Consider the following 14,037-nt stretch of genomic DNA (forward strand, 5'->3'; position numbering starts at 1 on the left):
TGGGAGAAAGGCTGTGTTTACACAGGCAGCCCAATTCTGATCTAATTGGGAAAAAGATCTGACCTGTTTGGTCAAAATACCAATTAGTGGCATAAATATCAGAATTGGGCTGTCTGTGTAAACACATCCAAAGAGTGTGTGTGTGTGTGTGTCAACCCTCTGAGGGTTGCCAATAGTGTACAACAAAAATGTATTGTTATTTTGAGTTTTTGTTCTAGGATCAATTAAACTGGGGAAAAGGCCAATACATTTATTTTATTCACATTAATTGACTATTACTAATAAATATGGCAACTGAAACCTTCGTATTTAATCAATACGTTTCATCAAATTTAACTTGTTGGAAGTTTCTGATCACGTAGTAGCCTATCTGTATTGTGTGCTGTGGACCACCTTATCACACACAAGACACCAGATAACCAATGGAAGGCCTCCTTGCACGAGCCAACGGACTCCCTGGCAACGTGTCTCGCGCGCTCATTGGTAGAAGGTTGGAGAATTCAACTTTGGGACGATTCACACGAGCCATTCGCGTGCAGCGTCCTCTATAAATATGACCGTAGGTGAAAGTGACAGTGTTGACTTGTTATCAACACCGTACTGGAAGGTCGTTAACTGCAGGATGTAGCCTCAGCAATAGCTACGTTGTAATAAACACCTGTAACGAACAGAGTTGGTCAGGAAAAAAGTACATGACCGGTGTTTGAATATTTCTCAATAGGCTGGACTTTATTGAACAAATTTGGGACAAATGATTTGCTGAAGTTGACTGGACGATTGTGGGATATTAAAAAATTAAGATGCCGGCTGATATTTTGGAGAAAACCTCCCCATCTTCTGTTGCAGCCACCCCGTCGAGCGTAAATGGAAATCCGGATAAACCAAGGACTGCCTCAGAGCACAGAAAGGTAGGCCTACAGAAAAGCACAGAAATAAAACGATTCCTTTTTTTACATGTCAATTGTTGTTAATAAGTTACGTTACATGTCTAATAATCATGGCGTTTGTTTGTTTCATTTAAAGTCTTCTAAACCAATTATGGAGAAGAGAAGACGCGCGCGAATCAACGAAAGCCTTGGACAGCTCAAGACCCTCATACTGGACGCTCTAAAGAAAGATGTACGTTTAAAAAAAAGCTTTTATAATCATAGAAATGTATGTCTACGACAAATGCTTCTATAATTATGTTAATTTGATGGATTGGAACGAAGCTCAAATAGATTATTAATCATGTGTAATATTCTTCTTGATGTCTATTTAGAACTCCAGGCATTCGAAGCTGGAGAAGGCAGACATCCTTGACATGACTGTGAAGCACCTAAGGAATATGCAGCGTCTTCAAATGACTGGTAGGTTTCATTCTAGACGTGCATGTTTAAATTGTATATGTGACTGTTCCCAAGGTACTATATGCATAAGTCCTACTGGGTATTATATAATTACATTTAAAGGATTTTCTGAACAATATATCCTCAAATACATCATATTATTTCACTTTACAGGTGCTATAAGCACGGATTCATCAGTCCTTGGCAAGTACAGAGCGGGATTCAGCGAGTGCATGAGTGAAGTCACCCGTTTTCTGTCCACACGTGAAGGGGTGAACATGGAGGTCATGGCCCAACTTCTCAGCCACTTAGCCGGTTGTGTGTCACAGATCAACACCGTAAACTACTCAACTCATCGCCAGAGCCTCACCTACCCTGCGCATCCAGCGCATCCAACGCTTGGCCAAGCCATTGTGCAAATCCCAAATGCCTCGCCTCAGTTGAATGTAATCATGCCTTGCAAAAGTGGCTCGCCAATCGACTTCACGTCCGAAGTGGCTAAATTCTACAGCGGACTTCAGATTGTTTCAGCGACAGATGGACAATTCGCCTTTCTGATTCCAAGCGCGGCCTTTGCGCAAATGAGCGTGCCAAACGCCCTACGTGGCAATCCAACAGTTGCGGTGGCGGTGTCACCTGTTGCACCTCCCATCACTGCAGACTCCGTGTGGAGACCATGGTAGGGTCATTAGACTGAAGGACTTTTATGCACCATAACACATTTTTTTCTGATATGAGTTGTTATATATTTTTGTATAGGCTGTTCAAACCAATAGTCAAGAGTGATGCTTACTCACATGTTGTTGTTCTTTGATGGAGAATACACTTTTCCATGAGATATATTTTCAGTGATGTCATGATCATGTTTTATTGTTGTGATACAACAATTATTCAAATGCCCTCAAATGCCTTCCTTCAGGAAATCAATAAATTCTTCAAATGAAATTGCAATGTTTAACACCTGAAAATTGTGACTTCTTAACTACATTTAAAGTAATTGTCTATCCTTGACCTAATGATACCCACATGAAAATCTACTACAGTTTACTATAGAATACTACAGTACTTAGAATTATGTTGTAAACTGTAGTATATATTAGAGTACTAAACGACACAGTAATATATCTTGATCATGTGTTGTACTTACTATAGAATATATATACACCAGCGTTCAAAGAAAAATCCATGTCTCAGACTGGCCAATAAAAAGAAAAGATTAAGATGGGCTAAAGAACACAGACACTGGACAGAGGAACTCTGCCTAGAAGGCCAGCATCCTGGAGTCGCCTCTTCACTGTTGATGTTGAGACTGGTGTTTTGCGGGTACTATTTAATGAAGCTGCCAGTTGAGGATTTGTGAGGTGTCTGTTTCTCAAACTAGACCCTCTAATGTACTTGTCCTCTTGCTCAGTTGTGCACCGGGGCCTCCCACTCCTCCTTCTATTCTGGTTAGACCAGTTTGCGGTGTTCTGTGAAGGGAGTAGTACACAGTGTTGTACGGGATCTTTATTTTCTTGGCAATTTCTAGCATGGAATAGCAAAAGGGTTTTCTAATGATCAATTCGCCTTTTAAAATGATACACTTGGATTAGCTAACACAACGTGCCATTGGAACACAGGAGTGATGGTTGCCGATCATGGGCCTCTGTACGCCTATGTAGATATTCCATTAAAAAATCTCCAGTTTCCAGCTACAATAGTCATTTACAACATTAACAATGCCTACACTGTATTTCTGGTCAATTTGACATTATTTATATGGACAAAAAATGTATTTTTCTTTCAAAAACAAGACATTTCTAAGTGACCTCAAACTTTTGAACGGTAGTGTATATATAGTATACAGTATACTGTAGAATACTAAAGTAAACACAACAATATACTCCAGACCGCAACAACACTACAGTAAATACTACAGTAATATCTGCAAAAACACTACAGTCCATTAAAAACACTACAGTAATTTCTATAATATATACTACAGTAATTCATTTGCATATACCCTGCCCATTCCCCTCCCCTATATCCCAATTTGTTCAGCTCATAAGTGAGAAACCTACATGACAGGTATAGATCACATAATGTGTTCCATATAGGTTATAAAAAAGAGCAGAAGCTCTGAACTATCCATTCAGACCTCCTACCTACCTAGCAGCCTGCCTGCCTGCCTGCCTGCCTGCCTGCCTGCCTGCCTGCCTGCCTGCCTGCCTGCCTGCCTGCCTGCCTGCCTGCCTGCCTGCCTGCCTGCCTGCCTGCCTGCCTGCCTGCCTGCCTGCCTGCATACCTACTTACAGGTTATGGAAAATGTGCTATTTGAGTATTTTGTTGAGGACAAAGCCCCCACTACTATGTCAAAGATAATTGTAAAAAATGGACTATAGTAAATACAACACTAATGTCTGCAAAAATACAACAGTAAATACTACAGTATACTATGGTGATGTCCGCAACACTACAGTAAATACTACAGTATACGATAGTGATGTCCGCAACACTACAGTAAATACTACAGTATACGATAGTGATGTCCGCAACACTACAGTAAATACTACAGTATACGATAGTGATGTCCGCAACACTACAGTAAATACTACAGTATACTATGGTGATGTCCGCAACACTACAGTAAATACTACAGTATACTATGGTGATGTCCGCAACACTACAGTAAATACTACAGTATACGATGGTGATGTCCGCAACACTACAGTAAATACTACAGTATACGATAGTGATGTCCGCAACACTACAGTAAATACTACAGTATACTATGGTGATGTCCGCAACACTACAGTAAATACTACAGTATACTATAGTCACGTCTGCAACACTACAGTAAATACTACAGTATACTATAGTCACGTCTGCAACACTACAGTAAATACTACAGTATACTATAGTCACGTCTGCAACACTACAGTAAATACTACAGTATACTATGGTGATGTCCGCAACACTACAGTAAATACTACAGTATACGATAGTGATGTCCGCAACACTACAGTAAATACTACAGTATACGATAGTGATGTCCGCAACACTACAGTAAATACTACAGTATACTATAGTCACGTCTGCAACACTACAGTAAATACTACAGTATACTATAGTCACGTCTGCAACACTACAGTAAATACTACAGTATACTATAGTCACGTCTGCAACACTACAGTAAATACTACAGTATACGATAGTGATGTCCGCAACACTACAGTAAATACTACAGTATACTATGGTGATGTCCGCAACACTACAGTAAATACTACAGTATACTATGGTGATGTCCGCAACACTACAGTAAATACTACAGTATACTATAGTCACGTCTGCAACACTACAGTAAATACTACAGTATACTATAGTCATGTCCGCAACACTACAGTATACTATAGTCATGTCCGCAACACTACAGTAAATACTACAGTATACTATAGTCACGTCTGCAACACTACAGTAAATACTACAGTATACTATAGTCACGTCTGCAACACTACAGTAAATACTACAGTATACTATGGTGATGTCCGCAACACTACAGTAAATACTACAGTATACGATAGTGATGTCCGCAACACTACAGTAAATACTACAGTATACGATAGTGATGTCCGCAACACTACAGTAAATACTACAGTATACTATAGTCACGTCTGCAACACTACAGTAAATACTACAGTATACTATAGTCACGTCTGCAACACTACAGTAAATACTACAGTATACTATAGTCACGTCTGCAACACTACAGTAAATACTACAGTATACGATAGTGATGTCCGCAACACTACAGTAAATACTACAGTATACTATGGTGATGTCCGCAACACTACAGTAAATACTACAGTATACTATGGTGATGTCCGCAACACTACAGTAAATACTACAGTATACTATAGTCACGTCTGCAACACTACAGTAAATACTACAGTATACTATAGTCACGTCTGCAACACTACAGTAAATACTACAGTATACTATGGTGATGTCCGCAACACTACAGTAAATACTACAGTATACGATAGTGATGTCCGCAACACTACAGTAAATACTACAGTATACGATAGTGATGTCCGCAACACTACAGTAAATACTACAGTATACTATAGTCACGTCTGCAACACTACAGTAAATACTACAGTATACTATAGTCACGTCTGCAACACTACAGTAAATACTACAGTATACTATAGTCACGTCTGCAACACTACAGTAAATACTACAGTATACTATGGTGATGTCCGCAACACTACAGTAAATACTACAGTATACGATAGTGATGTCCGCAACACTACAGTAAATACTACAGTATACGATAGTGATGTCCGCAACACTACAGTAAATACTACAGTATACTATAGTCACGTCTGCAACACTACAGTAAATACTACAGTATACTATAGTCACGTCTGCAACACTACAGTAAATACTACAGTATACTATAGTCACGTCTGCAACACTACAGTAAATACTACAGTATACGATAGTGATGTCCGCAACACTACAGTAAATACTACAGTATACTATGGTGATGTCCGCAACACTACAGTAAATACTACAGTATACTATGGTGATGTCCGCAACACTACAGTAAATACTACAGTATACTATAGTCACGTCTGCAACACTACAGTAAATACTACAGTATACTATAGTCATGTCCGCAACACTACAGTATACTATAGTCATGTCCGCAACACTACAGTAAATACTACAGTATACTATAGTCACGTCTGCAACACTACAGTAAATACTACAGTATACTATAGTCACGTCTGCAACACTACAGTAAATACTACAGTATACTATGGTGATGTCCGCAACACTACAGTAAATACTACAGTATACGATAGTGATGTCCGCAACACTACAGTAAATACTACAGTATACGATAGTGATGTCCGCAACACTACAGTAAATACTACAGTATACTATAGTCACGTCTGCAACACTACAGTAAATACTACAGTATACTATAGTCACGTCTGCAACACTACAGTAAATACTACAGTATACTATAGTCACGTCTGCAACACTACAGTAAATACTACAGTATACGATAGTGATGTCCGCAACACTACAGTAAATACTACAGTATACTATGGTGATGTCCGCAACACTACAGTAAATACTACAGTATACTATGGTGATGTCCGCAACACTACAGTAAATACTACAGTATACTATAGTCACGTCTGCAACACTACAGTAAATACTACAGTATACTATAGTCATGTCCGCAACACTACAGTATACTATAGTCATGTCCGCAACACTACAGTAAATACTACAGTATACTATAGTCATGTCCGCAACACTACAGTAAATACAAAAGTATACTATAGTCATGTCCGCAACACTACAGTATACTATAGTCATGTCCGCAACACTACAGTAAATATTACAGTATACTATAGTCATGTCTGCAAAGTATTCACTGTAGTGTTTTGGGGGGATTTCAGTCTGCAAAAACACTATAGTGAATACCACAGTAAAGTCCACAAAAAACAACACAATCAATACAATAGTATTTAACCATAGTATACTAGTATTTTGTCATGTGTGTGTACTGTGATTGAATACCCTATTAAGGCTGATCTGAAAAACAGAAATAAATGAAACACAGAATTATCGGATCTTGGACTATGGCACCGAACACAGAACGGCTCTTTCTGCCGAGCGAATTCAAATACTTCCATATGTTGACATCTTCCTTCTCATCCAACCTCACCTCTGAGCTAACATTGATCAGTGAAGGGGCATGCAGGAGTTCTATGAATTAAGATTCAAGCCGGCACTGTAGACGTACACCAACCCATGGTCATGTTCTAGTGCTCTGACTCTAGCGTTATCTTCCCATCTCATCCCTGTTAGCCTCATCTGTCTTCTACTACTTTTTTTCTCTCCCCCCGGCTGGAAAGAAATAACTCCTAGATGAGGTGAGGAACCTGAGAGGTCGTGAGAATGACTCTTAGCCCAGCAGGCAACAGCCAGGTTAGGGGTGGGGGAGGTGGAGAGTCTGTCGGACATGAGCAGGGCTGCCTGCCACAGAGGAAGTCTTGACATACAGGACAGGAGCTGAACATGGGGAGGGAAGGTTCCAGAGGAAGGGAGGGTGGAGAGAGAAGAGAGAACAGAGAGAGGTTCTGGAGGGAGGGGAGAAAGGGTTCTGGAGGGAGGGTAGGGAGAGAGTTGGGAGGGCCAGACAAAATGTTTCTAGCTTATTACCAATAGCCAATGACTATATACATGTGACCATGCAATGACTTTATGGTGACAACTCCATGCATGCTGTTGCTCCGGGTAGAGGTTACCACAGGGGACAGATCTAGGGTGTGAGTGATGGGCTAAACGACAACAAAAACAAAAGTAACGTCAAGCTACATTTTAAACAGGGTGGTTCGAGCACTGAATGCGGATTGGCTAAAAGCTGTGGTATATCAGACCGTATACCACGGGTATGACAAAATATTTATTTTAACTGCTCTAATTACGTTGGTAACCAGTTTATAATACCAATAAGGCACCACAGGGATTTGTGGTATATGGCCAATATACCACGGCTAAGGTACTCTGCGTTGCTTTGTGCATAAGAACAGCCTCTGCTCAGGCCTCATTGCTTAAGTATACTACATTAAATTTATGAGGTTCGGGAGTGTTATTATGTGCTTTTCAAACTAGATATGCTTTTACATAGGTAGTGGTAAGAAATGATACAGAAACAAGGTAACTTGCGTTTTGCTCCCCAAGGTGTGACAATGCTCCGCTCAAATTATGACTGACATTTGTGAATGTGAGTCAAGCTTGTCATTAAGATTAAAGGGATACACCCAAAAATCACAATGCATCTTGAATGTAACTGGATGGAGGCAAATCAGACTAATAGCTAAATTATTCAAAGTTTACCTGAATCCCTATTTGATTTACACACAGGAAGTGTATGTTTGCACATGGGATCTTGGCGGTTTATCTTAGCGACAGGCGGGTAATAGCGCTGCTGTCTATTTAACGGTCTGGCACCCAGCTAATGGAGTGACAAGCACAGTGTGTGTCCAGGGTTGAATGCTCCCACAGAGGGCCATAAGGAGAGCTTGACCAGGGGTCACAGGTGCCTGTCACTCTGCCTCACTGGACTGGACTAGCCTAGAACCAGATCTGTTTGTGTTGCCTTGCAACTCTGTTTGGCATGACAATGACCATATGAGTTGGCAAGAAAAGCACAAACAGATCTGGGACCAGGCTTGGACTGGACAGCTCCAATACAACATGCAGTCTGAAATATTCTAGTCCCTCTGTCACTATAGGACACCATTTTGACAACATGAAGAAGGTAGAGCTGGTGGAAAATGAGAGAGCAATGTTTTCCACCAGTGTTTGTGATTGAATTGAAAAAAAACAAAAAAATCTGCAATTTACCTCCATGGTCTTATTGTAAGAGTGCAGACATCAGTCTGCAATATAAACTTGTCTGAAAATAATTTTCAATGTGTAGTATTTGAAGTGATACAGGGCAATTGGACATTTTTGTCACACTTTTAAGATATCGCCCTTAGAAAATGGCTGAACACATTTGGATTAAATAGATGAGCTTATTTCAACTTTGGTGGCTCAGTAACATAATTATGTTCCATCATAAAATGTATTTTCATTATCAAACAACTTTCTAACTCAACATATTTTCAACTTGGAAACACAGCAAAATCCCTCTCTCTTCCCAAATAATGTCAGTCAAACCCGCTCCTGCTCATAATGCAGTTAATTAAGTTTACAGTACATCTCTGTTTGACCAAAAACATACCATCCTGGCAATGTGTAAGAGCCCTAAAAGCCAAATAGAGCCTCCCTGATCAGAACTGGCCTTTGAGAAAGGGCCCCACAACACAAAAACAAAGGCAGGCCCCTCAATGGCTCAATGACTCCTCTCTGTGTGGCCCTCTCACTCTTCATAAAGGACCCTGCTCTTGTTTATCCAGGAAGAGGTTTAATGGTCCACAGGGGGGAGGACCATGCTGTCACTTTCACCAAGCTGGGACTAGAGGCTCATTGTTGAGTAGGTCCCAAAACTCCTCTAAGGCCAGGCTACTCTCTTCAGATACAAGAGGGCTACTAGTCTCTGCTCAGGTTTGAGTTTCTTCTAGCCAATCGCCAGCTCCTCTCTCAACTCCTTCCTGTGGACCACCTGAAGTATAATGGATGCATTTGGACTGGTGTTGGGTGGAGGCCGGCCCGAGATTTAACAACAGCTGAGGGTCACTCTACTCAGAGAAATATCAACACTGTTTACCAGTGCTAGCTAAGACATGGGCCCAGCCAGTCTCATTCTTCTCCTTTCCCCTCCTTCCTGCCTCTTTTCTTCTATTCCAGGCCTTCCATCTCGCCCCCTGGGTTTGACGCTCGTTTTTCCCATACCTTCTAAAAGGGAGTATGACAAGCTTTAAGTTAGCTTGGCCTGGCCCCTCAGTGTAATCTGTGATGGATGAGTTGTTGGTCACAAAGACAGTGACATGGTGACAGGAACCCTGCTATGGGAAACTGATCTTCCTGACATGTATCGGAAACCTCCGCTGTGACTGCCTCTATGGTGAATTGGCCTGTATTTTTCTTGGGGGCTGTAACAATGTTTCCAAGGGTGAACTCTATGGGCAAATAGTTCACATGCAATGGTGACGCTAAACAAATGCATAGATTATGCACTTGACATCAGTGGTGAATGAATTCAGATACTTGTGAACTAGAGAATGGCCCCTCGTCAACACATCCTATTCTCTTGTCTTTGAGTTATGAGCTTGTTATTGAAAACAAGATAATTATTCTCAAGGACTTACATACTTGGGCATGAAGGTTGTGCAGATACATGAATGTGTACCATCACAGGCCAGAAAACCCTTTCATGCTTGGGTATGAATGCCTAGATTTCTTTAGCTGTACATGCGTAATGCGTCGGTGACTATTAGTGTCCATATAATGTTGTTCATTATTATCCAAAAGGCAAACACAGATCCTAGATCAGCACTCCGACTCTGAGACACTTTTTGAAGGTCCTATGCTGTGTTGTTTACTTAGCTTTTAAACAATGTTGTCAAGTGGCAACATGACAATCTGACATCTCAATGGTTGAGTTTTTCGCTGTAGAGACGACCATTGCTGTGGAATGATGTCACATGTCTCAAATCAAGGATATGACTACATTCACTTCATCACTAGCTACCAGATCTTCAAAGATGTTGGCTTTGGTGTCTGCCGGTCTCGTTTGAGGGCTCCTTTCTACTCCTTATTACGTTTGGCTCTCTGCCCATTTGGGGTTACGGCCAGTGCCATAAAGATACACTTTCACGGCAGGTGTCCCTTCAAAGTAAGACAGCCCCATAACTCAGGATGGTTCAGTTACAACCGTGGCCTTTTAGGCTGTCGGTCTTTCTGACGGGGCAGGCAGACAGGAGACTGAAGGACCACGTGCGAGGCATCTGAGGGTGACCAGTGAGAAGGCTTGCAAAAGTTGTATGGGGGTTTTAGCAGTTTGTATGTATCCCTGACCCAAGGTGTGGTTTAGAGGGGGTTTTAGCAGTGTGTATGTATCCCTGACCCAAGGTGTGGTTTAGAGGGGGTTTTAGGGGTGTGTATGTATCCCTGACCCAAGGTGTGTTTTAGAGGGGGTTTTAGCAGTGTGTATGTATCCCTGACCCAAGGTGTGGTTTAGAGGGGGTTTTAGGGGTGTGTATGTATCCCTGACCCAAGGTGTGTTTTAGAGGGGGTTTTAGGGGTGTGTATGTATTCCTGATCCAAGGTGTGTTTTAGAGGGGGTTTTAGCAGTGTGTATGTATCCCTGACCCGAGGTGTGCTTTAGAGGGGGTTTTAGCAGTGTGTATGTATCCCTGACCCAAGGTGTGGTTTAGAGGGGGTTTTAGGGGTGTTTATGTGGACTTGTGAATGCCTGGCCTAAAATATTACAGGCCTGTTGCATCCTGGCTTATTGTGGTCCAAAAGGCATCCTGACTAGAAACAGGACTTTCTGATTCTCTGAAAATATAATCATATGATTTTGTATCTGTTTGTTGGATCCTCACCTGAAGCATGGTAATTATAGCCTATGTCCCAGATCCGTTTGTGTTGTTTGTGTCCAACTCATATGGTGTTAGCACGACAATGACCACAAGGAGATTTTACTGAGTTACAGTTCATATAAGGAAATTGGTCAATTGAAGTAAATGAATTAGGCCCTAATCTATGGATTTCACATGACTGGGAATACAGCTATGCATCTATTGGTCACAGAAACCTTAATAAACTAAATGTAGGGGCGTGGATCAGGAAACCAGTCAGTATCTGGTGTGACCCCCATTTGCCTCATGCACCTCGACACATCTCCTTCGCATAGAAGTTATAAGGCTGTGGAATGTTGTCCCACTCCTTTTCAATGGCTGTGCAAAGTTACTAGTTACTGGTGGGTACTGGAACACGCTGTCATACGCGCCAATCCAGAGCATCCCAAACACGCTCAATGGGTGGTGACATGTCTGGTGAGTATGCAGGCCATGGAAGAACTGAGACATTTTCAGCTTCCAGGAATTGTGTACAGATCCTTGCAACATGGACTGTGCACTATCATACTGAAACATGTGATGATGTCGGTGGATAAATGGCCCGACAATGGGCCTCAGGATCTCGTCACGGTTTGTCTGTGCATTCAAATTGCCATCAATAAAATGCAATTGCGTCCGTTGTCCGTAGCTTATGCCTGTCCATACCATAACCCCATCCCCCACCATGGGGCATTCTGTTCAAACTGTTGACATCAGCAAACCGCTCATGTAACAGTATAACTTTAGTCCGTCCCCTCGCCGGGATCAAACCAGGGACCCTCTGCACACATCAACAACTAACACCCACGAAGCATCGTTACCCATCGCTCCACAAAAGCCAGGGGAACCACTACTTCAAGGTCTCAGAGCAAGTGACGTCACCGATTGAAACGCTATTAGCGCGCACCACCGCTAACTAGCTAGCCATTTCACATCGGTTACACTCACACGACGCCATACACGCTGTCTGCCATCTGCGTTGCACAGTTGAAACCTGTGAAGAACACACCTCTCCAGTGTGCCGGTGGCCATCGAAGGTGAGGCTTTGCCCACTTAAGTCAGTTAAGTCGCCGAACTGCAGTCAGGTTAAGACCCTGGTGAGGACAACGTGCAGATGAGCTTCCCTGAGACGGTTTCTGACAGTTTGTGCAGAAATTCTTCGGTTGTGCAAACCCACAGTTTCATCAGCTGTCTGGGTGGCTGGTCTCAGACGATCCCACAGGTGAAGAAGCTGGATGTGGAGGTCCTGGGCTGGCGTGGTTACAAGTGGTCTGCGGTTGTGAGGCCAGTTGGATGTTCTGCCAAATTCTCTAAAATGACATTGGAGGCGGCTTTTGGTAGAGAAAAGAACGTTAAATTCTCTGGTAACAGCTCTGGTGAACATTCCTGCAGTCAGCATGCCAATTGCACACTTCCTCAAAACTTGATACATCTTTGGCATTGTGTTTTGTGACAAAACTGCACATTTTAGAGTGGCCTTTTATTCAAATCAAATCAAATCAAATCAAATCAAATTTTATTTGTCACATACACATGGTTAGCAGATGTTAATGCGAGTGTAGCGAAATGCTTGTGCTTCTAGTTCCGACAATGCAGTGATAACCAACAAGTAATCTAACTAACAATTCCAAAACTACTGTCTTATACACAGTGTAAGGGGATAAGGAACATGTACATAAGGATATATGAATGAGTGATGGTACAGAGCAGCATACAGTAGATGGTATCGAGTACAGTATATACATATGAGATGAGTGTGTAGACAAAGTAAACAAAGTGGCATAGTAAAGTGGCTAGTGATACATGTGTTACATAAGGATGCAGTCGATGATGTAGAGTACAGTATATACATATGCATATGAGATGAATAATGTAGGGTAAGTAACATTATATAAGGTAGCATAGTTTAAAGTGGCTAGTGATATATTTACATCATTTCCCATCAATTCCCATTATTAAAATGGCTGGAGTTGGGTCAGTGTCAATGACAGTGTGTTGGCAGCAGCCACTCAGTGTTAGTGGTGGCTGTTTAACAGTCTGATGGCCTTGAGATAGAAGCTGTTTTTCAGTCTCTTGGTCCCAGCTTTGATGCACCTGTACTGACCTCGCCTTCTGGATGATAGCGGGGTGAACAGGCAGTGGTTCGGGTGGTTGATGTCCTTGATGATCTTTATGGCCTTCCTGTAACAACGGGTGGTGTAGGTGTCCTAGAGGGCAGGTAGTTTGCCCCCGGTGATGCGTTGTGCAGTCCTCACTACCCTCTGGAGAGCCTTACGGTTGAGGGCGGAGCAGTTGCCATACCAGGCGGTGATACAGCCCGCCAGGATGCTCTCGATTGTGCATCTGTAGAAGTTTGTGAGTGCTTTTGGTGACAAGCCGAATTTCTTCAGCCTCCTGAGGTTGAATAGGCGCTGCTGCGCCTTCTTCACGACGCTGTCAGTGTGAGTGGACCAATTCATTTTGTCTGTGATGTGTATGCCGAGGAACTTAAAACTAGCTACCCTCTCCACTACTGTTCCATCGATGTGGATAGGGGGGTGTTCCCTCTGCTGTTTCCTGAAGTCCACAATCATCTCCTTAGTTTTGTTGACGTTGAGTGTGAGGTTATTTTCCTGACACCACACTCCGAGGGC

General features: G+C 42.1%; 1 protein-coding gene across 1 annotated transcript; it reads left to right on the forward strand.

Moving 5' to 3' along the window:
- The first annotated feature begins 238 nt into the window (after window positions 1-238).
- LOC124041002 (transcription factor HES-1-B-like) lies at window positions 239-2,273 on the forward strand. The gene is made up of 4 exons (XM_046358151.1): window positions 239-908; window positions 1,024-1,119; window positions 1,262-1,349; window positions 1,503-2,273. The coding sequence occupies exons 1-4, from the start codon at window positions 801-803 to the stop codon at window positions 2,009-2,011; spliced, it is 801 nt and encodes a 266-aa protein (XP_046214107.1). The 5' UTR covers window positions 239-800; the 3' UTR covers window positions 2,012-2,273.
- Window positions 2,274-14,037: the final 11,764 nt, after the last annotated feature.

This window comes from Oncorhynchus gorbuscha, linkage group LG08 (genome assembly GCF_021184085.1).
Source record: "Oncorhynchus gorbuscha isolate QuinsamMale2020 ecotype Even-year linkage group LG08, OgorEven_v1.0, whole genome shotgun sequence".
NCBI lineage: Eukaryota > Metazoa > Chordata > Actinopteri > Salmoniformes > Salmonidae > Oncorhynchus > Oncorhynchus gorbuscha.

What these genes read in the sequence shown, in the direction of transcription:
- LOC124041002 (XM_046358151.1), top strand. Translation starts at nt 801, where the DNA reads ATGCCGGCTGATATTTTGGAGAAAACCTCCCCATCTTCTGTTGCAGCC. An exon ending in CTGCCTCAGAGCACAGAAAG is followed by an intron (nt 909 to 1,023) that starts GTAGGCCTACAG and finishes TTTCATTTAAAG; the next exon opens with TCTTCTAAACCAATTATGGA. An exon ending in GCAGCGTCTTCAAATGACTG is followed by an intron (nt 1,350 to 1,502) that starts GTAGGTTTCATT and finishes TTCACTTTACAG; the next exon opens with GTGCTATAAGCACGGATTCA.